General features: G+C 54.3%; 1 protein-coding gene across 1 annotated transcript in view; it reads left to right on the forward strand.

Moving 5' to 3' along the window:
- LOC148135299 (CUGBP Elav-like family member 3-A) overlaps window positions 1-26,613 on the forward strand; it is a 108,774-nt gene that overhangs the window by 20,326 nt on the left and 61,835 nt on the right. Inside the window, exons 2-4 of the mRNA XM_087985108.1 lie at window positions 17,314-17,362; window positions 20,048-20,176; window positions 23,158-23,237. Coding sequence (XP_087841234.1) covers window positions 17,314-17,362; window positions 20,048-20,176; window positions 23,158-23,237 — 258 coding nt within the window. The remainder of the gene's footprint in view (window positions 1-17,313; window positions 17,363-20,047; window positions 20,177-23,157; window positions 23,238-26,613) is intronic.

Below are 26,613 nucleotides of genomic sequence, written 5' to 3' on the forward strand. Positions count from 1 at the left end.
CGCAGTACAGCCAATTCACGTGGACGAAACGCGCGTTAGAGCAGGATGACCTCTATTCCCAAAAGCGGCCTAACCAATGTCCTGTACAGCCGCAACATGACCTCCCAACTCCTGGACTCAATACTCTGACCAATAAAGGAAAGCATACCAAACACCTCCTTCACTATCCTATCTACCTGCGCCTCCACTTTCAGGGAGCTATGAACCTGCACTCCCAAGGTCTCTTCATTCAGCAACCCTCCCCAGGACCTGACCATTAAGTCTTGCCCTGGTCTGCCTTTCCAAAATGCAGCCCCTCACATGTATGTGGATGCTGGTACCAGTACACCGTTTAAAATGTACCTGGATGGGTACATGGATAAGAAGGGTTCCGAGGGAGATGTGGGCCTGGTTCAGCTTGGGAGACCTGGCCGGTATGGATGGGTTGGGCTGATACCACTGTTTCCATGCCGACTCTTAGCTGCTGTTCTAAGGAGGTCACTAACCCACTTAAAAAGGTGATTAATGAGCTGCCTAAAATAACACCAGGATTTCCGACCGCGTCCATTAGCTGAATTGCTTTGGGCAGATCGACAAGCGTTAGTCCCAGAGACAGGTCTGTACCCTCCCCCCTCCCCACCCTCCGCAACATTCCAAACGGATTTAATTTGATTCGATTTAGTACTGACACACGTACCCAGGAGCAGTGAGACATTTTGTGTGTAGTACACGCGGATCATACCATCAGATGGTGACTAAACAGAGAGAGGAATAAAATGTTACAAGAAGGTGCCCCTGACATTCCTTTTAAATCTTTCCCCTCTCACCTTAAATGGGCGGCACGATGTCTCAGTGGTTAGCACTGCTGCCTCACGGCGCCAGGGACCCAGGTTCGATTCCCCCCTCGGGCAATTGTCTGTGTGGAGTTTGCACATTCTCCCCCGTGTCTGCATGGGTTTCCTCCGGGTGCTCCGGTTTCCTCCCACAGTCCAAAGATGTGCAATTTAGGGTGGATTGGCCATGCTAAATTACCCATAGTGTCCAGGGATGTGCAGGTTAGGGTGGATTGGCCGTGGGAAATTGTCCCATAGTGTCCAGGGATGTACAGGTTAGGGTGGGATTGGCCGTGGGAAATTGTCCCATAGTGCCCAGGGATGTGCAGGTTAGGGTGGATTGGCCGTGGGAAATTGTCCCAAAGTGCCCAGGGATGTGCAGGTTAGGGTGGATTGGCCGTGGGAAATTGTCCCATAGTGTCCAGGGATGTGCAGGTTAGGGTGGATTGGCCGTGGGAAATTGTCCCATAGTGTCCAGGGATGTGCAGGTTAGGGTGGATTGGCCGTGGGAAATTGTCCCATAGTGTCCAGGGATGTACAGGTTAGGGTGGATTGGCCGTGGGAAATTGTCCCAAAGTGCCCAGGGATGTGCAGGTTAGGGTGGATTGGCCGTGGGAAATTGTCCCATAGTGTCCAGGGATGTGCAGGTTAGGGTGGATTGGCCATGGGAAATTGTCCCATAGTGCCCAGGGATGTGCAGGTTAGGGTGGATTGGCCGTGGGAAATTGTCCCATAGTGCCCAGGGATGTGCAGGTTAGGGTGGATTGGCCCCCTCCCTCCCTCTCTCACTCCCCCTCGCTCCCTCTCTCAATCTCTCTCTCCCTCCCTCCCTCACTCCCCCTCCCTCCATCCCTATCTCACTCTCCCTCCCTCCCTCCCTCACTCCCCCTCCCTCCCTCCCTCTCTCACTCCCCCTCCCTCCCTCTCTCTCCCTCTCTCTCCCCCTCTCTCTCACTCCCTCTCTCACTCTCCCTACCTCCCTCTCTCTCATTCTCCCACCCTCTCTCTCTCTCTCTCTCACTCCCCTTCCCTCCCTCTCTCACTCCCCCCTTCCTCTCTCACTCTGCCTCCCTCTTTCTCTCACCCCCCCTCCCTCTCCCACTCTCTCTCTTTCTCCCTCTCTCCCTCTCTCTCATTCCCCCTCCCTCCCTCTCCCATGCTCCCTTTCTCTCTCTCACTCCCCCTCCCTCCCACCCTCCCTCTCTCACAACCCCTCCGTCTCTCACTCTCCCTCTCTCTCTCCCCCTCCTTCCCTCTCTCACTCCCCCCCCTCTCTCACTCCCTCTCCCCCTCCCTCTCTCACTCTCCCACCCTCCCTCTCTCTCTCTCTCACTCCCGCTCCCTCCCACCTCCCTCTCTCACTCTCCCACCCTCCCTCTCTCTCTCTCACTCCCGCTCCCTCCCACCTCCCTCTCTCATTCTCCCACCCTCCCTCTCTCCCTCTCCCTCTCCCTCCCTCTCTCTTCTCTCTCACTCCCCCCTACCTCTCTCACTCTCCCTCTCTCACTCTCCCACCCTCCCTCTCTCTCTCTCTCTCTCTCTCACTCCCTGGGTTTGCCAGGTTTGATGAGGGATGGAGGGGATGATGATGTTGATACTGGTTTCTAAGTGACCCTGATTGACATGGTAACGGCCCTCGTGGGAAAAGCTGGCTGGGTATTAGCAGCAAACAAACAGACAGTGCAGGAGTGCCAGCACGGATCGCGAGGCACACGACAGCACAGCTAATTAAGGGAATCAGAACAGCTTTTTATTCAATCTATCAAGAGCGATTAGCCCTCACAGACATTACCTCTGGGGTGTTGTGTACAGATTTGGGTAGCCCCAGCCTCTCACTGAGAATGTACACTGAGCAGAGAGATCACTACAGTCTCTCCCTCTGCTACCTGTTCTCCACACGGGCTGCAAACCAGTCCGTCAAAGCTCAACACTGCTGTCGTATCGACGGAGAGTGTCCAGGATGGGGCTCTGCACTTTTTCCAAACAAAATAACCACAGGCAGACTGTTCCAGACTGAACACATGACGCTGCGTGCAGACTGTTCCAGACTGAACACACGATGCTGCGAGCAGACTGTTCCAGACTGAACACACGATGCTGCGTGCAGACTGTTACAGACTGAACACACGATGCTGCGTGCAGACTGTTACAGACTGAACACACAATGCTGCGTGCAGACTGTTACAGACTGAACATACGATGCTGCGTGCAGACTGTTACAGACTGAACACACGATGCTGCGTGCAGACTGTTACAGACTGAACACACGATGCTGCGTGCAGACTGTTACAGACTGAACACACAATGCTGCGTGCAGACTGTTACAGACTGAACATACGATGCTGCGTGCAGACTGTTACAGACTGAACACACGATGCTGCGTGCAGACTGTTACAGACTGAACACACGACGCTGCGTGCAGACTGTTACAGACTGAACACACAATGCTGCGTGCAGACTGTTACAGACTGAACACACGATGCTGCGTGCAGACTGTTACAGACTGAACACACGACGCTGCGTGCAGACTGTTACAGACTGAACACACAATGCCCCGTGCACACTGTTACAGACTGAACATACGATGCTGCGTGCAGACTGTTACAGACTGAACACACGATGCTGCGTGCAGACTGTTACAGACTGAACACACGACGCTGCGTGCAGACTGTTACAGACTGAACACACAATGCTGCGTGCAGACTGTTACAGACTGAACATACGATGCTGCGTGCAGACTGTTACAGACTGAACACACGACGCTGCGTGCAGACTGTTACAGACTGAACACACGACGCTGCGTGCAGACTGTTACAGACTGAACACACGACGCTGCGTACAGACTGTTACAGACTGAACACACGATGCTGCGTGCAGACTGTTACAGCCTGAACACACGATGCTGCGTGCAGACTGTTCCAGACTGAACACACGACGCTGCGTACAGACTGTTACAGACTGAACACACGACGCTGCGTACAGACTGTTACAGACTGAACACACGACGCTGCGTGCAGACTGTTCCAGACTGAACACACGACGCTGCGTACAGACTGTTCCAGATTGAACACACGACGCTGCGTACAGACTGTTACAGACTGAACACATGATGCTGCGTACAGATTGTTACAGACTGAACACATGATGCTGCGAGCAGACTGTTACAGACTGAACACACGATGCTGCGTACAGACTGTTCCAGACTGAACACACGACGCTGCGTGCAGACTGTTACAGGCTGAACACACGATGCTGCGTGCACACTGTTACAGGCTGAACACACGATGCTGCGTACAGACTGTTACAGACTGAACACACAATGCCCCGTGCACACTGTTACAGGCTGAACACATGACGCTGCGTGCACACTGTTACAGACTGAACACACGATGCTGCGAGCAGACTGTTACAGACTGAACACACGACGCTGCGTGCACAATGTTACAGACTGAACACACAATGCCCCGTGCACACTGTTACAGACTGAACACAGTATGCTGCGTGCAGACTGTTACAGACTGAACACACGATGCTGCGTGCAGACTGTTACAGACTGAACACACGATGCTGCGTGCAGACTGTTACAGACTGAACACACGATGCTGCGTGCAGACTGTTACAGACTGAACACACGACGCTGCGTGCCGACTGTTACAGCCTGAACACACGACGCTGCGTACAGACTGAACACACGACGCTGCGTACAGACTGTTACAGACTGAACACACGACGCTGCGTACAGACTGTTCCAGATTGAACACACGACGCTGCGTACAGACTGTTACAGACTGAACACACGACGCTGCGTACAGACTGTTACAGACTGAACACACGACGCTGCGTACAGACTGTTACAGACTGAACACACGACGCTGCGTGCAGACTGTTCCAGACTGAACACACGACGCTGCGTACAGACTGTTACAGACTGAACACATGATGCTGCATGCACACTGTTACAGCCTGAACACACGATGCTGCGTGCCGACTGTTACAGCCTGAACACACGACGCTGCGTACAGACTGTTACAGACTGAACACACGACGCTGCGTACAGACTGTTACAGACTGAACACACGACGCTGCGTACAGACTGTTCCAGATTGAACACACGACGCTGCGTACAGACTGTTACAGACTGAACACACGACGCTGCGTACAGACTGTTACAGACTGAACACACGACGCTGCGTACAGACTGTTACAGACTGAACACACGACGCTGCGTGCAGACTGTTCCAGACTGAACACACGACGCTGCGTACAGACTGTTACAGACTGAACACATGATGCTGCATGCAGACTGTTACAGACTGAACACACGACGCTGCGTACAGACTGTTCCAGATTGAACACACGACGCTGCGTACAGACTGTTACAGACTGAACACATGATGCTGCGTACAGACTTACAGACTGAACACATGATGCTGCGAGCAGACTGTTACAGACTGAACACACGATGCTGCGTACAGACTGTTCCAGACTGAACACACGACGCTGCGTACAGACTGTTACAGGCTGAACAAACGATGCTGCGTGCAGACTGTTACAGACTGAACACACGACGCTGCGTACAGACTGTTACAGGCTGAACACACGATGCTGCGTGCAGACTGTTACAGACTGAACACACGACGCTGCGTACAGACTGTTACAGGCTGAACACACGATGCTGCGTGCAGACTGTTACAGGCTGAACACACGATGCTGCGTACAGACTGTTCCAGACTGAACACACGACGCTGCGTACAGACTGTTACAGGCTGAACACACGATGCTGCGTGCAGACTGTTACAGACTGAACACACGATGCTGCGTACAGACTGTTCCAGACTGAACACACGACGCTGCGTACAGACTGTTACAGGCTGAACACACGATGCTGCGTACAGACTGTTCCAGACTGAACACACGACGCTGCGTACAGACTGTTACAGACTGAACACACGATGCTGCGTGCAGACTGTTACAGGCTGAACACATGACGCTGCGTGCACACTGTTACAGACTGAACACACGATGCTGCGTGCAGACTGTTACAGACTGAACACACAACGCTGCGTATAGACTGTTACAGACTGAACACACAATGCCCCGTGCACACTGTTACAGGCTGAACACATGACGCTGCGTGCACACTGTTACAGACTGAACACACGATGCTGCGTGCACACTGTTACAGACTGAACACACGATGCTGCGTGCACACTGTTACAGACTGAACACACGATGCTGCGTGCACACTGTTACAGACTGAACACAGTATGCTGCGTGCAGACTGTTACAGACTGAACACACGATGCTGCGTGCAGACTGTTACAGACTGAACACACGATGCTGCATGCCGACTGTTACAGACTGAACACACGATGCTGCGTACAGACTGTTACAGGCTGAACACACGATGCTGCGTGCACAATGTTACAGACAACACACGACGATGCGTGCAGACTGTTACAGACTGAACACACGACGCTGCGTACAGACTGTTACAGACTGAACACACGATGCTGCGTGCACACTGTTACAGACTGAACACACGATGCTGCGTGCACACTGTTACAGACTGAACACAGTATGCTGCGTGCAGACTGTTACAGACTGAACACACGATGCTACGTGCAGACTGTTACAGACTGAACACACGATGCTGCGTGCACAATGTTACAGACAACACACGACGATGCGTGCAGACTGTTACAGACTGAACACACGACGCTGCGTACAGACTGTTACAGACTGAACACACGACGCTGCGTGCAGACTGTTCCAGACTGAACACACGACGCTGCGTACAGACTGTTACAGACTGAACACATGATGCTGCATGCAGACTGTTACAGACTGAACACACGACGCTGCGTACAGACTGTTCCAGATTGAACACACGACGCTGCGTACAGACTGTTACAGACTGAACACATGATGCTGCGTACAGACTTACAGACTGAACACATGATGCTGCGAGCAGACTGTTACAGACTGAACACACGATGCTGCGTACAGACTGTTCCAGACTGAACACACGACGCTGCGTACAGACTGTTACAGACTGAACACACGATGCTGCGTGCAGACTGTTACAGGCTGAACACACGACGCTGCGTGCAGACTGTTACAGACTGAACACACGACGCTGCATACAGACTGTTACAGACTGAACACATGATGCTGCATGCAGACTGTTACAGACTGAACACACGACGCTGCGTACAGACTGTTCCAGATTGAACACACGACGCTGCGTACAGACTGTTACAGACTGAACACATGATGCTGCGTACAGACTTACAGACTGAACACATGATGCTGCGAGCAGACTGTTACAGACTGAACACACGATGCTGCGTACAGACTGTTCCAGACTGAACACACGACGCTGCGTACAGACTGTTACAGACTGAACACACGATGCTGCGTGCAGACTGTTACAGGCTGAACACATGACGCTGCGTGCACACTGTTACAGACTGAACACACGATGCTGCGTGCAGACTGTTACAGACTGAACACACAATGCCCCGTGCACACTGTTACAGGCTGAACACATGACGCTGCGTGCACACTGTTACAGACTGAACACACGACGCTGCGTGCAGACTGTTCCAGACTGAACACACGACGCTGCGTACAGACTGTTACAGACTGAACACATGATGCTGCATGCAGACTGTTACAGACTGAACACACGACGCTGCGTACAGACTGTTCCAGATTGAACACACGACGCTGCGTACAGACTGTTACAGACTGAACACATGATGCTGCGTACAGACTTACAGACTGAACACATGATGCTGCGAGCAGACTGTTACAGACTGAACACACGATGCTGCGTACAGACTGTTCCAGACTGAACACACGACGCTGCGTACAGACTGTTCCAGATTGAACACACGACGCTGCGTACAGACTGTTACAGACTGAACACATGATGCTGCGTACAGACTTACAGACTGAACACATGATGCTGCGAGCAGACTGTTACAGACTGAACACACGATGCTGCGTACAGACTGTTCCAGACTGAACACACGACGCTGCGTACAGACTGTTACAGACTGAACACACGATGCTGCGAGCAGACTGTTACAGACTGAACACACGATGCTGCGTACAGACTGTTCCAGACTGAACACACGACGCTGCGTACAGACTGTTACAGACTGAACACACGATGCTGCGTGCAGACTGTTACAGGCTGAACACACGACGCTGCGTGCAGACTGTTACAGACTGAACACACGACGCTGCGTACAGACTGTTACAGACTGAACACATGATGCTGCATGCAGACTGTTACAGACTGAACACACGACGCTGCGTACAGACTGTTCCAGATTGAACACACGACGCTGCGTACAGACTGTTACAGACTGAACACATGATGCTGCGTACAGACTTACAGACTGAACACATGATGCTGCGAGCAGACTGTTACAGACTGAACACACGATGCTGCGTACAGACTGTTCCAGACTGAACACACGACGCTGCGTACAGACTGTTCCAGATTGAACACACGACGCTGCGTACAGACTGTTACAGACTGAACACATGATGCTGCGTACAGACTTACAGACTGAACACATGATGCTGCGAGCAGACTGTTACAGACTGAACACACGATGCTGCGTACAGACTGTTCCAGACTGAACACACGACGCTGCGTACAGACTGTTACAGACTGAACACACGATGCTGCGTGCAGACTGTTACAGGCTGAACACATGACGCTGCGTGCACACTGTTACAGACTGAACACACGACGCTGCGTATAGACTGTTACAGACTGAACACACAATGCCCCGTGCACACTGTTACAGGCTGAACACATGACGCTGCGTGCACACTGTTACAGACTGAACACACGATGCTGCGTGCACACTGTTACAGACTGAACACACGATGCTGCGTGCCGACTGTTACAGACTGAACACACGATGCTGCGTGCACACTGATACAGACTGAACACAGTATGCTGCGTGCAGACTGTTACAGACTGAACACACGATGCTGCGTACAGTCTGTTACAGACTGAACACACGATGCTGCGTGCCGACTGTTACAGACTGAACACACGATGCTGCGTACAGACTGTTACAGGCTGAACACACGATGCTGCGTGCACAATGTTACAGACAACACACGACGATGCGTGCAGACTATTACAGACTGAACACACGATGCTGCGTGCAGACTGTTACAGACTGAACACACGATGCTGCGTGCAGACTGTTACAGACTGAACACATGATGCTGCGTGCAGACTGTTACAGACTGAACACACGATGCTGCGTGCAGACTGTTACAGACTGAACACACGATGCTGCGTGCAGACTGTTACAGACTGAACACATGATGCTGTGTGCACAATGTTACAGACTGAACACACGATGCTGGGTGCACACTGTTACAGACTGAACACACGATGCTACGTGCAGACTGTTACAGACTGAACACACGATGCTGCGTGCAGACTGTTACAGACTGAACACACGATGCTGGGTGCACACTGTTACAGACTGAACACACGATGCTACGTGCAGACTGTTACAGACTGAACACACGATGCTGCGTGCAGACTGTTACAGACTGAACACACGATGCTGCGTGCAGACTGTTACAGACTGAACACACGATGCTGCGTGCACAATGTTACAGACTGAACACACGATGCTGCGTGCAGACTGTTACAGGCTGAACACACGATGCTGCGTGCACAATGTTAGAGACTGAACACACGATGCTGCGTGCAGACTGTTACAGGCTGAACACACGATGCTGCGTGCAGACTGTTACAGCCTGAACACACGATGCTGCGTGCAGACTGTTACAGGCTGAACACACGACGCTGCGTGCAGACTGTTACAGACTGAACACACGATGGTGCGTGCAGACTGTTACAGGGTGAACACACGACGCTGCGTGCAGACTGTTACAGGCTGAACACACGACGCTGCGTGCACACTGTTACAGACTGAACACACGATGCTGCGTGCAGACTGTTACAGACTGAACACACGACGGTGCGTGCAGACTGTTACAGGGTGAACACACGACGCTGCACACAGACCGTTCCAGACTGAACAGAGTGCAGCACGATGAAACAATTAGAAACAACTCACAGCAGATCAGTCACCGAATTATACACTGAACACAATACCACTCAAACACAATTCCAGACTGAGCACTGCACAGCAGCATGAGACAGCTCCACCTGATGGAGCGAGATCAATCTGAGTTGAGAAACTCCCCTTCATATTCTGAAAGGCTGACTTTGTGAATCTCAATCTCCCACTTTTAACCACAATTTAAACTCACTCTTTCTCTCTGTCTCTCTCTACTTCTCTCCTCTTGCAATCTTTTTTCTGACTCGCTCCTTTCACATTCTCTCTCTCTCTCTCACATTTTAATTGTGTGTAAGTTTGATGGTGTAAGTTCGGTCCAGTTTATTGCATTTTCTGACCCTGCCCCCCAGCCCCCAATTCCCGCCGCCGCCCCACCCCCCCCCCCCCCCCCAACCACCACCACCCAAACCTCCTTCCTGTCTCGCTGACTCCCGCGCATGCCTAGGTTTGGATTAAGCCTGTGGTGTGTGGCTGATGTGTGTCAGGAGCAAAGTGGATTAGGGCGCCGCTTAAAGGCAGCTTAGTGTGTCAGGGCTGCAAGGCGATTAGTGGTTCCAAGAGCGACCTGCTGGCTGTTGATCTCAAGCTGCTGCAGGGCAGGGCCTGGCGTGGAGGTAACACCACGGCTGCCTCTCCTCGACCTCCCCGCTACACCTGGCAATCTGCATTTCCGTAGCGCCTTTGACAGCACCAGAAGTCCCAAGGTGCCTCGTGGGCGAGGGAGGGATTGTGGGATTTGGCAAAACTGAGCGGTGGACGGGAAACGGAGAGGGAGATTTCGGCCCAAGAGGGTTTTTTTTTTACACAGAGGGAGGACGTTGCAGAGCTCAGGGGCACCCCACCTTCCCCATTCCCCATGACCCCAGGATTGACCTCAGAGAATACAAAGACTGCCATGTCCCTAGCCATCCGTTTTCCTGGTCAGTAACTGTCTCACACTGCTCTCTCTTGCCCTTGTTAGGGTAAGGACTGGGGGAGTCAGATCACCCACAGCAAGCTCCCACTGTCCAAAGGTGTGCAGGGCAGGGTGGATTGGCCCAGGGGGAAATTGTCCCATAGTGCCCAGGGATGTGCAGGTTAGGGTGGATTGGCCCAGGGGGAAATTGTCCCACAGTGCCCAGGGATGTGCAGGTTAGGGTGGATTGGCCCAGGGGGAAATTGTCCCATAGTGCCCAGGGATGTGCAGGTTAGGGTGGATTGGCCCAGGGGGAAATTGTCCCATAGTGCCCAGGGATGTGCAGGTTAGGGTGGATTGGCAGTGGGAAATTGTCCCATACTGCCCAGGGATGTGCAGGTTAGGGTGGATTGGCCATGGGAAATTGTCCCATAGTGCTCAGGGATGTGCAGGTTAGGGTGGATTGGCCATGGGAAATTGTCCCATAGTGCCCAGGGATGTGCAGGTTAGGGTGGATTGGCCGTGGGAAATTGTCCCATAGTGCCCAGGGATGTGCAGGTTAGGGTGGATTGGCCATGGGGAATTGTCCCATAGTGCCCAGGGATGTGCAGGTTAGGGTGGATTGGCCCATGGGGAATTGTCCCATAGTGCCCAGGGATGTGCAGGTTAGGGTGGATTGGCCCATGGGGAATTGTCCCATAGTGCCCAGGGATGTGCAGGTTAGGGTGGGTTGGCCGTGGGAAATGCAGGGTTAGAGGGTGGGGGTGTGCGTCAGGGCGGGATGTGTTTTGGAGGGGTGGTGTGGACTCAATGGGCTGCTTCCCCACTGTCGGGACTCTGTGATTCTCCGAGAGCTGATGAGGTGATGGCCCAGACCATCTTCCTCCCACCATGTCGATCGAGGGAAACGTGTCCCTGCCAGGACTGGGCGGGACGAAAATCCCCCATCCCTCCCCCCCCCTACTCCCCCCAGAAGAGTGACCGTTGACAGTCCGCAGAAAGGCAGGTGTGGAAGCCCTCTGACAGTGCAGCATTCCACCGATACTGTCCAGCTCTGTTGCCCAGGCACACACTGGTGGTACGGACGGATCAGAATCCCTCACAGTATTTTCGGAAGATAGTCTCGACCCAAAACCTTTCTTGTTTTTAAGCCAAATGTACCTTGCGTGTTCCAGAACAACTGGTCAAAGTGATGTTAAGCAGAACGCTATTTATTTCAACACTGTAGTTAAAATGCAACCAGAGGGATAGGAATTTAGAACAACTTAACTCTTTTGGAAAACCTAACGGAATAACAGGTCCGTTGACTGCTGCTAATTAACTGTTCCAGTGTTGACACCGGCCCGTACACACTCCCCATTGGCAAAAAAAACCCGGCAAATTCAGCCGCTAGTTCTGACATGCAGTTCTCCACTCCAGGAGGAAGAGAGCGCAGCAGCCAGGAGGCTGAGGTTTGCTGCCATTTCCAACTCTGTTGAGACCCTGACTAGTTTCTGATGGTACTCATAAATCCCGATCCTGTGAGACTGGGCACCCCCATTCTGGCAGGGTTTGGCACGGTGGCTCAGTGGTTAGCACCGCTGCCTCACAGCCCCAAGGGACCCAGGTTCGGATCCCAGCCTCGGGCGACTGTCTGTGTGGAGTTTGCACATTTTTGCCCGTCGCGTTAGTCAGAGGGAAATGAGTCTGGGTGGGTTACTCTTCGGAGGACTTGTTATGTCAAAGGGCCTGTTTCCACACCGTAGGGAATGTAATAAAAGGCTGAATGGCAAATAAAAGACCCCACGACCTCCCAAGCTGTTTACTCCTGTGGTTCTGTTGGAGTGCTCAGCGCCTCTACCTTACAACCTCTCTTCCAAAAAAAAAAGACAAAAACAGGACAAGATACTCCCTCCTACATTCACAGCAGCGTTCGGCAGGAGCGTAGTTGGAGTGCTGAATGCAGTTTCAGTCCCCACATCCTGTGGGGAAGAATTTACTCATGCTGGAGGCTGGACAGTGAAGAATTGCCGAATTCTCAGAGCTTGGAAACAGACCCTTCGGTCCCACCGGTCTGTGCTGACCAAACGTCTCAATCTGACCCTGTCCCATTTGCCAGTATCTCTCTGAACCCTGACTGTTCACGTACCCGTCCATCCACTGGGTCAGAGGAAGTGAGCGTATGGCCAATATTGAGAGTCATAGAGATATGTAACAGACAACTCATCCATGCTGACTGATATCTTAAACTAATCTAGTCCCGTTTGCCAGCGCTTGGCCCTCGAAACTCTTGCCATTCATGTCCCTATCCATCAATTGGGTTACAGGAAGTGAGCGTACATCCAGTGTTGAGAGGGCTCGGCCTGCAGACGCTGGAAATCAGAGTCTCGATCAGAGAGTGGTGCTGGAAGAGCACAGCAGGTCAGGCAGCATCCCGAGGAGCAGGAAAATCGTGGAAATCAGGAATCTGGCTTTGGTCCGATTTTCCTGCTCGGATGCTGTGCTTTTCCAGCACCACACGCTGATCCAGAATTGAGAGGTTGACTATACAGTGCGTGAAGGTGCATGACAAGGAGTGATGACTTGGAGATGTCGGTGTTGGACTGGGGTGTACAAAGTTAAAAATCAGAGCTTAAAAATGTGTTGCTGGAAAAGCGCAGCAGGTCAGGCAGCATCAAAGGAGCAGGAGAATCGACGTTTCGGGCATAAGCCCTTTTTCAGGAAGCTTATGCCCGAAACGTCGATTCTCCTGCTCCTTGGATGCTGCCTGACCTGCTGCGCTTTTCCAGCAACACATTTTTAAGCTCTGATCTCCAGCATCTGCAGTCCTCACTTTCTCAAAGTTAAAAATCACACAACCCCAGGTTATAGTCCAACAGGTTTAATTGGAAGCACTAGCTTTCGGAGCGACGCTCCTTCATCAGGTGACAGTGGAGGGCTCGATCGTAACACAGAATTTATAGCAAAAATTTACAGTGTGATGTAACTGAAATTATACATTGAAGAATTGATTGTCTGTTAAGCCTTTCATCTGTTAGAATACAGTGATAGTTTCACTTCTTTCATGTGTAAATCACAAAACCTTTATTTAAAGTTACATTCTCGGGTTAGCTGTTAACAATGGTGATAGCTAGACAATATGTTGACGGTGTTAGCCCCCTGTGTTCTCTGTCTATGACCTGATGTTTAGATTGATTCTAATCTAAAAAGTGAGATAACAGAGTTTTACATAAATTCATGCAGTTTTTGAGCTCAGAGTTCGACATGAATGTATGTGGTTTTTGAGCAAAGTGCAATGTAACTCTGAAAGTACCAAAAACATTCACCACACAAAATATATGTGTGCATGTGGGTCTTTGTCTGTCTGTGTGTGTGTCTGTCTGGGGTGGGGGTAGTGAGTGTGAGAAAGTGTGTGGGTGTGTGTATGTGTGTAGTGAGTGCAGAGTGTCTTAAGTCTGTGAGGGGGTGCATGTGTGAGTGTGGGAGTGTGTGTGTCTATAAGGGTGTGTGTGGGTGTCTGTGTGCGCGTCTGTGTGTATCTGTGTCCGTGTGTATGTGTGTGTAGGAATATGTGTGTGTGTGTGTGTGTAGGAATATCTGTGTGTGTGTGTGTGTAGGAATATCTGTGTGTGTGTGTAGTGCAATGCAATGGTGGTCACCTGTAATGTGACATGAACCCAAGGTCCCGGTTGAGGCCCTCCCTATGGGTACTTAGCTAAGCTGAGCAGGACTGGTTATTCAGTCCTGCTCTGCCTGTCAATACTATCACATTTGATCGTCTGACTCAGCTCCCCCCCCCACCCTGCTTTCTTCCCTTCGGACTATATTCAAGTCCTTCTTGAGGACATTCGGCCCTGACCGCCCTGTGCCACAGGCTCCCCCACTCTCTGGGTGAAGACCTTTCTCCTCCATCTCAGTCCCACCCCGTCTCGTTCAGACTGTGACCCCCTCCCCTCTGCAGCTCTGGGCTCTCTCTCCGGTTATCAGGAATATCCTTCCCGCCCAGTCCCTGTTAGCATTTTACAGGTTTCTGGGTCCATGGCGAATCAGTCAGGATTGTACTGAAGCCTCCTGACAAACACTGCTCCAGTACGCCTCTGCGTTCAAACAGACTCTCCTGGTCTCATATATCACACACAATGCAGTGCTCCCAGCTACAATAAGGGGGACAGGCAGCAGAGAGGGAGGGAAAACAGAGAGAGAAGGATGGGGGGCACAGAGAGAGAGAGAGAGGGAGATAAACGATCGAGAGAGGAACAGAGAGAGAGAGAGAGATAGAGAGAGATAGAGATGAGGAAGAGAGGGACAGACAGAAAAGAGAGAGAAAGAAAACCAAGATGGGGGAGAAACAGGGACAGAGAGAGAGAAACTAGAGAGAGACAGAGAGAGAGAGAAAAACTAGAGAGAGACAGAGACAGAGAGGGACAGGAATAGAGAGAGAGAGAGAGAGAAACTAGAGAGAGACAGAGACAGAGAGGGACAGGGATAGAGAGAGAGAGAGAAACTAGAGAGAGACAGAGACAGAGAGAGAAACTAGAGAGAGACAGAGACAGAGAGGGACAGGGATAGAGAGAGAGAGAAACTAGAGAGAGACAGAGACAGAGAGGGACAGGGATAGAGAGAGAGAGAGAGAGAGAGAGAGAAACTAGAAAGAGACAGAGGCAGAGAGAGAAACTAGAGAGAGACAGAGAGGGACAGGAATAGAGCGAGAGAGAAATAGACAAGTGAGAGACAGAGGGACAGAGAGAGGGACAGACAGAGACGAGAGAGAGAGAAAGGGACAGACAGAGACGAGAGGGCACAGACAGAGAGAGAGAGGGACAGACAGAGAGAGAAATAGACAAGTGAGAGACAGAGGGACAGAGACAGAGAGAGGGACAGACAGAGACGAGAGAGAGAGGGACAGACAGAGACGAGAGGGCACAGACAGAGAGGGGGAAAGAGAGTCTATAGAGGGACAGAGACAGAGAGGGACAGGAGTAAAGCAAGAAAGAGACAGACAAATTAGGAAGGGAGAGAGAGGGACAGACAGAAGAGAGAAATAGACAACTGAGAGTCAGAGGGACAGAGAGGTGGGGAAGGACAGTCAGAGAGGTGGTGGGGGGGTGGGGGGGGAGGGGAGGTGAGAAGGTGTGTGAGACAGGGAGAACTCTTCCTCGTGCCAGCTGAACAGCAAAATCCGAATGAGAGGAATAAGGTTGTGCCGTTTCTGTGGGAGGTGGGAGAGCCATGGCCTGACTGTTGTCAGGAACATCTGAGGAGTGCAAACCACCATTGACATGAAAGCTGTGCCAGGGAGGTATACTCAGGGAGCAGTTTGAGATGCTGTGACTGAAAAGGAAACAGAGCTCTGTGCTATATCCACAAGGTAAGACCTCCCCTTGGGGACCTGGAATCAAAAACAGAGAAACTCTTGTTCAACAAAAGGTATTTAGGGATATGGCCCCAAGGAAATATACTAGGTTAAGCCACAGATCAGCAGCGATCTCATTGAAAGGTGGAATAGGCTTGGGATGCCCTCCTGTTTGATCTTACTGTCTCTCCCTCTCTCTCTCTTTCACCCTCTCTCTCTGGCTCTGTTTTTGTACACGCTCCCCGGTCCCATATTATCACACACACGAGGCAGTTCACTCAAGCCCAACAAAGACAGCTGAGTACTCAATTTGGACCAATAGATTAAGGGTCAGTGCTGAGGGAGTGGGCGATGTCGGAGGGTCAGCGCTGAGGGAGCGGGCGCTGTCGGAGGGTCAGTGCTGAGGGAGTGGGCGCTGTCAGAGGGTCAGCGCTGAGGGCGTGGGCACTGTCGGAGGGTCAGCGCTGAGGGAGTGGGCGCTGTCGGAGGGTCAGTGCTGAGGGAGTGGGCGCTGTCGGAGGGTCAGCGCTGAGGGCGTGGGCACTGTCGGAGGGTCAGCGCTAAGGGAGTGTGCACTGTCAGAGGGTCAGTGCTGAGGGAGTGGGTGCTGTCGGAGGGTCAGCGCTGAGGGCGTGGGCACTGTCGGAGGGTCAGCGCTAAGGGAGTGTGCACTGTCGGAGGGTCAGTGTTGAGGGAGCGGGCACTGTCGGAGGGTCAGTGCTGAGGGAGTGGGCACTGTTGAAGGGTCAGCGCTGAGGGAGTGGGCGCTGTCGGAGGGTCAGTGCTGAGGGAGTGGGCGCTGTCGGAGGGTCAGCGCTGAGGGCGTGGGCACTGTCGGAGGGTCAGCGCTAAGGGAGTGTGCACTGTCGGAGGGTCAGTGCTGAGGGTGCGGGCACTGTCGGAGGGTCAGTGCTGAGGGAGCGAGCACTGTCGGAGGGTCAGTGCTGAGGGAGTGGGCACTGTCGGAGGGTCAGTGCTGAGGGAGCGGGCACTGTCGGAGGGTCAGCGCTGAGGGAGCGGACACTGGGTGTGTATGTCTCTGAGATATTGGGTGTAGATCTGGATTAGCTCCAGGGTCTGTTTTGGGCGTTGACTCTGGTTACGGCTGTGTTGTAATATCTGACCTCTCTGGATTTACAGATGAGCCGACCGATCCAGGTGAAACCAGCCGACAGTGAGGGTCGAGGAGGTAAGTGCTGATGACCACAGAGTGTGTCCCCTGAAGGGGGAGCCCTTCTTGGGCCTGGCAGCACTGCTCACGCTCAGCGGTGTTCACTCAGCCCATGCAATGCCCAAATCTCCAGCAGGAGGCAGGCTAACCCTGCTGGGATGTTCTATGTATCTCAGAGTTAAGGTTCTTTCTCAGTCACGGGGCAAGGAAAATCACATCCGAGCTCCTTAGCCTGGTCTTTAATGGGGGACGGTACCGTCCAGCACAGGGACAGGCCCTTCGGCCCACAATGCTGTACTGAACATGACCCCAAGTTAAACCCCTCCCTTCTGCCTTCCCTTGGTCCATATCCCTCCATTCCTTACCTCTCCATGTGTTTATCTAAAAGCCCCTTAAATCCCCCCTCCCACCGATTGTATCTGCTCCCACCACCACCCCTGGCAGCAGGTTCCAGACTCCTGCCTCACTCTGTGTAAAAACCCTGCCCCTCACGCCTCCTTTAGACTTTCCCCCTCTCCCCTTAAATACACCCCCCCACCCCTAGTTTTAGACATTTCGACTGTGGGACAGACATTCTGACCGTCAGCCCTATCTATGAATCTCAGAATGTTATCGGCTTCTATCAAGCCTCCCCTCAGCCTCTGACGCTCCAGAGATAACCACCTGAGTTTTCCGAGCCTCTCCTTATAGCTCATACCCTCTAATCCAGGCAGCATCCTGGTAAAGCTCTGCAGGACCCTCCCCAAAGCCTCCACATCCTTCCTGTAATGTGCTGACCAGAATTGAACGCGATACTCTAACCAAAGTCTTAGAAAGCTGCAACATGACACCCTGACCCTTGTGTCCAGTTCCCCGACCAATAAAGACAAGCGTCCCATCCACCTTTGTCCCCACCCTATCGACCAGCGTGGCCACTGTCAGGGTCTGATGGACTGGAACCCTGAGATCCCTCAGTACATCAACGTGGTTCAGGGGTCAGCCCCTAACCAGACACGTTTCCTGAACATTTGACCTCCCAAAGTGCAGCACCTCACACTTACCGGGGTTAAACCCCACCTGCCATTCCTCCGCACATATCTGCAATAGTGTAGAGGGAGCCTTAACCCGTATCTAACCCCGTGCTGTCCCTGTCCTGGGAATGTTTGATGAGGGGAGCGTGTAGAGGGAGCTTTACTCTGTATCTAACCCTGTCCTGTCCCTATCCTGGGGAGTGTTTGATGGGGGGAAAGTGTAGAGGGAGCTTTACTCTGCATCTAACCCCATGCTGTCCCTGTACTGGGTTGGGGGGGACAGTGTAGAGGAGGCTTTACTCTGTATCTAACCCCGTGCTGTCCCTGTCCTGGGAGTGTTTGATGGGGGGACAGTGTAGAGGGAACTTTACTCTGTATCTAACCCTGTGCTGTCCCTGTCCTGGGAGTGTTTGATGGGGGACAGTGTAGAGGGAGCTTTACTCTGTATGTAACCCCATGCTGTCCCTGTCCTGGGAGTGTTTGATGGGGGTCAGTGTAGATGGAGCTTTACTCTGTATCTAACCCCGTGCTGTCCCTGTCCTGGGAGTGTTTGATAGGGGGACAGTGTAGAGGGAGCTTTACTCTGTATGTAACCCCATGCTGTCCCTGTCCTGGGAGTGTTTGATGGGGGACAGTGTAGAGGGAGCTTTACTCTGTATCTAACCCTGTGCTGTCCCTGTCCCGGGAGTGTTGGATGGGGGGACAGTGTAGAGGTAGCTGTACTCCGAATCTAACCCTGTGTTGTCCCTATCCTGGGTGTGTTTGAGGGTGGGACATTGTAGAGGGAGCTTTACTCCAAATCTAACCCTGTGCTGTCCCTATCCTGGGAGTGTTTGATGGGGGGACAGTGTAGAGGGAGCTTTACTCTGTATCAACCCCCGTGCTGTCCCTGTCCCGGGAGTGTTTGATGGGGGACAGTGTAGAGAAAGCTTTACTCTGTATCTAACTCCGTGCTGTCCCTATCCTGGGTTGGGGGGTACAGTGTAGAGGGAGCTTTACTCTGTATCTAACCCCGTGCTGTCCCTGTCCCTGGGAGTGTTTGATGGGGGGGACAGTGTAGAGGGAGCTTTACTCTGTATCTAACCCCGTGCTGTCCCTGTCCCTGGGGGTGTTTGATGGGGGACAGTGTAGAGGGAGCTGTATGCTGTATCTAACCCGGTGCTGCCCCTGTCCCTGGGAGTGTTTGATGGGGGGACAGTGTAGAGGGAGCTTTACTCTGTATCTAACCCCGTGCTGTCCCTGTCTTGGGAGTGTTTGATGGGGGGGACAGTGTAGAGGGAGCTTTACTCTGTATCTAACCCCGTGCTGTCCCTGTCCCTGGGAGTGTTTGATGGGGGGGACAGTGTAGAGGGAGCTTTACTCTGTATCTAACCCGGTGCTGTCCCTGTCCCTGGGAGTGTTTGATGGGGGGGACAGTGTAGAGGGAGCTTTACTCTGTATCTAACCCCGTGCTGTCCCTGTTCTGGGAGTGTTTGATGGGGGGGACAGTGTAGAGGGAACTTTACTCTGTATCTAACCCTGTGCTGTCCCTGTCCTGGGAGTGTTTGATGGGGGGACAGTGTAGAGGGAGCTTTACTCTGTATCTAACCCCGTGGTGTACGGTACAATCTCCCATCTGAGTCAGTGATGTTTTAGTATCGTTCCGAGTTCACCAAAGTTCCTGGGTTCCCACCACCGTGTCCCTGTTTTCCAGACGACAGGAAGCTCTTTGTTGGAATGTTGGGAAAGCAGCAGACGGATGAAGATGTCCGGAAAATGTTTGAGTCCTACGGGACAATCGAGGAGTGTACGATCCTGCGAGGAGCTGACGGGAACAGTAAAGGTAGTGGTGTCCGGTCCCACTTTCACCTCACCCTGACCTACAATCCCCAGCACAGAAACAGGCCATTCGGCTCCTCCGCTCCCTGCTGGTATTTCTGCTCCCCGTGGGAGCGAGTCCATCATTCTCCCCCCACTCCCCAGGGGACCGAGTCTCCCATTCTCCCCCCACTCCCCGTGGGAGCGAGTCTCCCATTCTCTCCCACCACTCCCCGTGGGAGCGAGTCCATCATTCTCCCCCCACTGCCCGTGGGAGCCTGTCCCCCATTCTCCCCCCCACTCCCTGTGGGAGCGAGTCCCCCATTCTCCCCCCACTCCCCGTGGGAGCGAGTCCTCCATTCTCCCCCCACTCCCCGTGGGAGCGAGTCCCCCATTCTCCCCCCACTCCCTGTGGGAGCGAGTCCCCCATTCTCCCCCCACTCCCTGTGGGAGCGAGTCCCCCTCATTCTCCCCCCACTCCCCGTGGGAGCGAGTCCCCCATTCTCCCCCCCACCCCCACTCCCCGTGGGAGCGAGTCCCCCATTCTCCCCCCCCACTCCCTGTGGGAGTGAGGCCCCCATTCTCCCCCCACTCCCTGTAGGTGTGAGTCCCCCACTCCCCCCCCCCCACTCCCCATGGGAGCGAGTCCCCCATTCCCCCCCACTCCCCATGGGAGCGAGTCCCCCATTCCCCCCCCACTCCCCGTGGGAGCGAGTCCCCCATTCCCCCCCCACTCCCCGTGGGAGCGAGTCCCCCATTCCCCCCCCACTCCCAATGGGAGCGAGTCCCCCATTCCCCCCCCCACTCCCCGTGGGAGCGAGTCCCCCATTCCCCCCCCCCACTCCCTGTGGGAGTGAGTCCCCCATTCACCCCCCCACTCCCTGTGGGAGCGAGTCCCCCATTCACCCCCCCACTCCCAATGGGAGCGAGTCCCCCATTCCCCCCCCACTCCCCGTGGGAGTGAGTCCCCCATTCACCCCCCCACTCCCTGTGGGAGCGAGTCCCCCATTCCCCCCCCCACTCCCCATGGGAGCGAGTCCTCCATTCCCCCCCCACTCCCCGTGGGACCGAGTCCCCCATTCCCCCCCCACTCCCCATGGGAGCGAGTCCCCCATTCCCCCCCCACTCCCCATGGGAGCGAGTCCCCCATTCCCCCCCCCCACTCCCCATGGGTGAGAGTCCCCCATTCTCCCCCCCCCTCCCCGTGGGAGCGAGTCCCCCATTCTCCCCCCCCACTCCCCATGGGAGCGAGTCCCCCATTCTCCCCCCCCCACTCCCCGTGGGAGCGAGTCCCCCATTCTCCCCCCCCACTCCCCGTGGGAGCGAGTCCCCCATTCTCCCCCCCCCACTCCCCGTGGGAGCGTGTCCCCCATTATCCCCCCCACTCCCCGTGGGAGCGAGTCCCCCATTCCCCACTCCCCGTGGGAGCGAGTCCCCCATTCTCCCCCCACTCCCCGTGGGAGCGAGTCCCCCATTCTCCCCCCCCCCCCACACCCCGTGGGAGCGAGTCCCCCATTCTCCCCCCCCCCACACCCCGTGGGAGCGAGTCCCCCATTCTCCCCCCCCCCCCACACCCCGTGGGAGCGAGTCCCCCATTCTCCCCCCCCACTCCCCATGGGAGCGAGTCCCCCATTCTCCCCCCCGCACTCCCCATGGGAGCGAGTCCCCCATTCCCCCCCCACTCCCCATGGGAGCGAGTCCCCCATTCCCCCCCCACTCCCCATGGGAGAGAGTCCCCCATTCCCCCCCCACTCCCCATGGGAGCGAGTCCCCCATTCCCCCCCCACTCCCCATGGGAGCGAGTCCCCCATTCCCCCCCCCACTCCCCGTGGGAGCGAGTCCCCCATTCCCCCCCCCCACTCCCTGTGGGAGTGAGTCCCCCATTCACCCCCCCACTCCCTGTGGGAGCGAGTCCCCCATTCACCCCCCCACTCCCAATGGGAGCGAGTCCCCCATTCCCCCCCCACTCCCCGTGGGAGTGAGTCCCCCATTCACCCCCCCACTCCCTGTGGGAGCGAGTCCCCCATTCCCCCCCCCACTCCCCATGGGAGCGAGTCCTCCATTCCCCCCCCACTCCCCGTGGGACCGAGTCCCCCATTCCCCCCCCACTCCCCATGGGAGCGAGTCCCCCATTCCCCCCCCACTCCCCATGGGAGCGAGTCCCCCATTCCCCCCCCCCCACTCCCCATGGGTGAGAGTCCCCCATTCTCCCCCCCCCTCCCCGTGGGAGCGAGTCCCCCATTCTCCCCCCCCACTCCCCATGGGAGCGAGTCCCCCATTCTCCCCCCCCCACTCCCCGTGGGAGCGAGTCCCCCATTCTCCCCCCCCACTCCCCGTGGGAGCGAGTCCCCCATTCTCCCCCCCCCACTCCCCGTGGGAGCGTGTCCCCCATTATCCCCCCCACTCCCCGTGGGAGCGAGTCCCCCATTCCCCACTCCCCGTGGGAGCGAGTCCCCCATTCTCCCCCCACTCCCCGTGGGAGCGAGTCCCCCATTCTCCCCCCCCCCCCCACACCCCGTGGGAGCGAGTCCCCCATTCTCCCCCCCCCCACACCCCGTGGGAGCGAGTCCCCCATTCTCCCCCCCCCCCCCACACCCCGTGGGAGCGAGTCCCCCATTCTCCCCCCCCACTCCCCATGGGAGCGAGTCCCCCATTCTCCCCCCCGCACTCCCCATGGGAGCGAGTCCCCCATTCCCCCCCCACTCCCCATGGGAGCGAGTCCCCCATTCCCCCCCCACTCCCCATGGGAGAGAGTCCCCCATTCCCCCCCCACTCCCCATGGGAGCGAGTCCCCCATTCCCCCCCCACTCCCCATGGGAGCGAGTCCCCCATTCTCCCCCCACACCCCGTGGAAGCGAGTCCCCCATTCTCCCCCCCCCCCCACTCCCCGTGGGACTGCAGTGGAGCGTGTGCCAGTCTGAAGACTCAGGGCGTCTTGCCCTGTGATCCATGATCCGTGAGCCTTTCCCTCCTGGGCCCTGTGCTAATGGTTCTCTGTTTGAACAGGCTGTGCCTTTGTCAAGTTCCAGACGCATTTAGAAGCGCAGGCTGCAATTGACGCTCTGCATGGAAGCCGAACATTACAGGTAGGACCCGCACGTTCACAATGGAACCTTGGTGGAGTGGTGATATCAGCAGAATAGGAAAGCGTTGTGTTATATACTGCCGTTGGGATCTGTACTAGCTCCATCCCACATATTGCATGACAGAACACACCAGGATTTCTGACCAAGAGCTGATGCTCACAATGCAGACACTCCTGCTCCTCGGATAGTGCCTGACCGGCTGTGTTTTTCCAGCACTACACTTTTTGACGAGGATCCCTCAAGAGCTGTGTGTTCATTGACACATAGCCCATCAACTGACATCCTTAGCCAATACAAAACATGTACATGGGAAGGGGTTTGGGTCCATTGGGAATATGTACAGTGGGAATGAATGGGAAGGGGTTTGGGTCCATTGGGATTGTGTACAGTGGGAATGAATGGGAAGGGGTTTGGGTCCATTGGGATTGTGTACGGTGGGAGTGAATGGGAAGGGGTTTGGGTCCATTGGGATTGTGTACAGTGGGAGTGAATGGGAAGGGGTTTGGGTCCATTGGGATTGTGTACAGTGGGAGTGAATGGGAAGGGGGTTGGGTCCATTGGGATTGTGTACAGTGGGAATGAATAGGAAGGGGTTTGGGTCCATTGAGAGTGTGTACAGTGGGAGTGAATGGGAAGGGGTTTGGGTCCATTGGGATTGTGTACAGTGGGAGTGAATGGGAAGGGGGTTGGGTCCATTGGGATTGTGTACAGTGGGAATGAATGGGAAGGGGTTTAGGTCCATTGGGATTGTGTACAGTGGGAGTAAATGGGAAAAGGTTTGGGTCCATTGGGATTGTGTACAGTGGGAATGAATGGGAAGGGGTTTGGATCCATTGGGATTGTGTACAGTGGGAATGAATAGGAAGGGGTTTGGGTCCATTGGGTTTGTGTACAGTGGGAATGAATGGGAAGGGGTTTAGGTCCATTGGGATTGTGTACAGTGGGAGTAAATGGGAAAAGGTTTGGGTCCATTGGGATTGTGTACAGTGGGAATGAATGGGAAGGGGTTTGGGTCCATTGAGAGTGTGCACAGTGGAAGTGAATGGGAAGTGGTTTGGGTCCATTGGGATTGGGTACAGGGGGAGGGAATGGGAAGGGGTTTGGGCACATTGGGATTGTGAACAATGGGAGTGAATGGGAAGGGGATTGGGTCCATTGGGATTGTGTACAGTGGGAGTGAATGGGAAGGGGTTTGGGCACATTGGGATTGTGTACAGTGGGAGTGAATGGGAAGGGGATTGGGTCCATTGGGATTGTGTACAGTGGGAGTGAATGGGAAGGGGTTTGGGCCCATTGGGATTGTGTACAGTGGGAGGGAATGGGAAGGGGTTTGGGTCCACTGGGATTGTGTACAGTGGGAGTGAATGGGAAGGGGTTTGGGTGCATTGGGATTGTGAACGGTGGGAGGAAGTGGGAGTGGGTTTGGATCCATTGGGATTGTGTACAGTGGGAGGGAATGGGAAGGGATTTGGGTCCATTAGGATTGTGTACAATGGGAGTGAATGGGAAGTGGGTTGGGTCCATTGGGATTGTGTACGGTGGGAGTGAATGGGAAGGGGTTTGGGTCCATTGGGATTGTGTACGGTGGGAGTGAATGGGAAGGGGTTTGGGTCCATTGGGATTGTGTACAGTGGGAGTGAATGGGAAGGGGGTTGGGTCCATTGGGATTGTGTACAGTGGGAATGAATAGGAAGGGGTTTGGGTCCATTGAGAGTGTGTACAGTGGGAGTGAATGGGAAGGGGTTTGGGTCCATTGGGATTGTGTACAGTGGGAGTGAATGGGAAGGGGGTTGGGTCCATTGGGATTGTGTACAGTGGGAATGAATGGGAAGGGGTTTAGGTCCATTGGGATTGTGTACAGTGGGAGTAAATGGGAAAAGGTTTGGGTCCATTGGGATTGTGTACAGTGGGAATGAATGGGAAGGGGTTTGGATCCATTGGGATTGTGTACAGTGGGAATGAATAGGAAGGGGTTTGGGTCCATTGGGATTGTGTACAGTGGGAATGAATGGGAAGGGGTTTAGGTCCATTGGGATTGTGTACAGTGGGAGTAAATGGGAAAAGGTTTGGGTCCATTGGGATTGTGTACAGTGGGAATGAATGGGAAGGGGTTTGGGTCCATTGAAAGTGTGCACAGTGGAAGTGAATGGGAAGTGGTTTGGGTCCATTGGGATTGGGTACAGGGGGAGGGAATGGGAAGGGGTTTGGGCACATTGGGATTGTGAACAATGGGAGTGAATGGGAAGGGGATTGGGTCCATTGGGATTGTGTACAGTGGGAGTGAATGGGAAGGAGTTTGGGCACATTGGGATTGTGTACAGTGGGAGTGAATGGGAAGGGGATTGGGTCCATTGGGATTGTGTACAGTGGGAGTGAATGGGAAGGGGTTTGGGCCCATTGGGATTGTGTACAGTGGGAGTGAATGGGAAGGGGTTTGGGTGCATTGGGATTGAGAACGGTGGGAGGAAGTGGGAGTGGGTTTGGATCCATTGGGATTGTGTACAGTGGGAGGGAATGGGAAGGGATTTGGGTCCATTAGGATTGTGTACAATGGGAGTTAATGGGAAGTGGGTTGGGTCCATTGGGATTGTACGGTGGGAGTGAATGGGAAGGGGTTTGGGTCCATTGGGATTGTGTACAGTGGGAGTGAATGGGAAGGGGTTTGGGTCCACTGGGATTGTGTACAGTGGGAGTGAATGGGAAGGGGTTTGGGTGCATTGGGATTGTGAACGGTGGGAGGAAGTGGGAGTGGGTTTGGATCCATTGGGATTGTGTACAGTGGGAGGGAATGGGAAGGGATTTGGGTCCATTAGGATTGTGTACAATGGGAGTGAATGGGAAGTGGGTTGGGTCCATTGGGATTGTACGGTGGGAGTGAATGGGAAGGGGTTTGGGTCCATTGGGATTGTGTACGGTGGGAGTGAATGGGAAGGGGTTTGGGTCCATTGGGATTGTGTACAGTGGGAGGGAATGGGAAGGGGTTTGGGTCCATTGGGATTGTGTACAGTGGGAGGGATTGGGAAGGGGTTTGGGTCCATTGGGATTGTGTACAGTGGGAGGGAATGGGAAGGGGTTTGGGTCCATTGGGATTGTGTACGGTGGGAGTGAATGAGAAGGGTTTTGTGTCCATTGGGATTGTGTACAGTGGGAGTGAATGAGAAGGGTTTTGTGTCCATTGGGATTGTGTACAGTGGGAGTGAATGGGAAGGGGTTTGTGTCCATTGGGATTGTGTAGAGTGGGAGGGAATGGGAAGGGGTTTGGGTCCATTGGGATTGTGTACGGTGGGAGTGAATGAGAAGGGTTTTGTGTCCATTGGGATTGTGTACAGTGGGAGTGAATGAGAAGGGTTTTGTGTCCATTGGGATTGTGTACAGT

The sequence above is a fragment of the Chiloscyllium plagiosum genome, unplaced genomic scaffold (assembly GCF_037043375.1).
Source record: "Chiloscyllium plagiosum isolate Xiang-an unplaced genomic scaffold, Cpla_swu_hap1 HiC_scaffold_50, whole genome shotgun sequence".
In the NCBI taxonomy this organism is placed as follows: Eukaryota; Metazoa; Chordata; class Chondrichthyes; order Orectolobiformes; family Hemiscylliidae; genus Chiloscyllium; species Chiloscyllium plagiosum.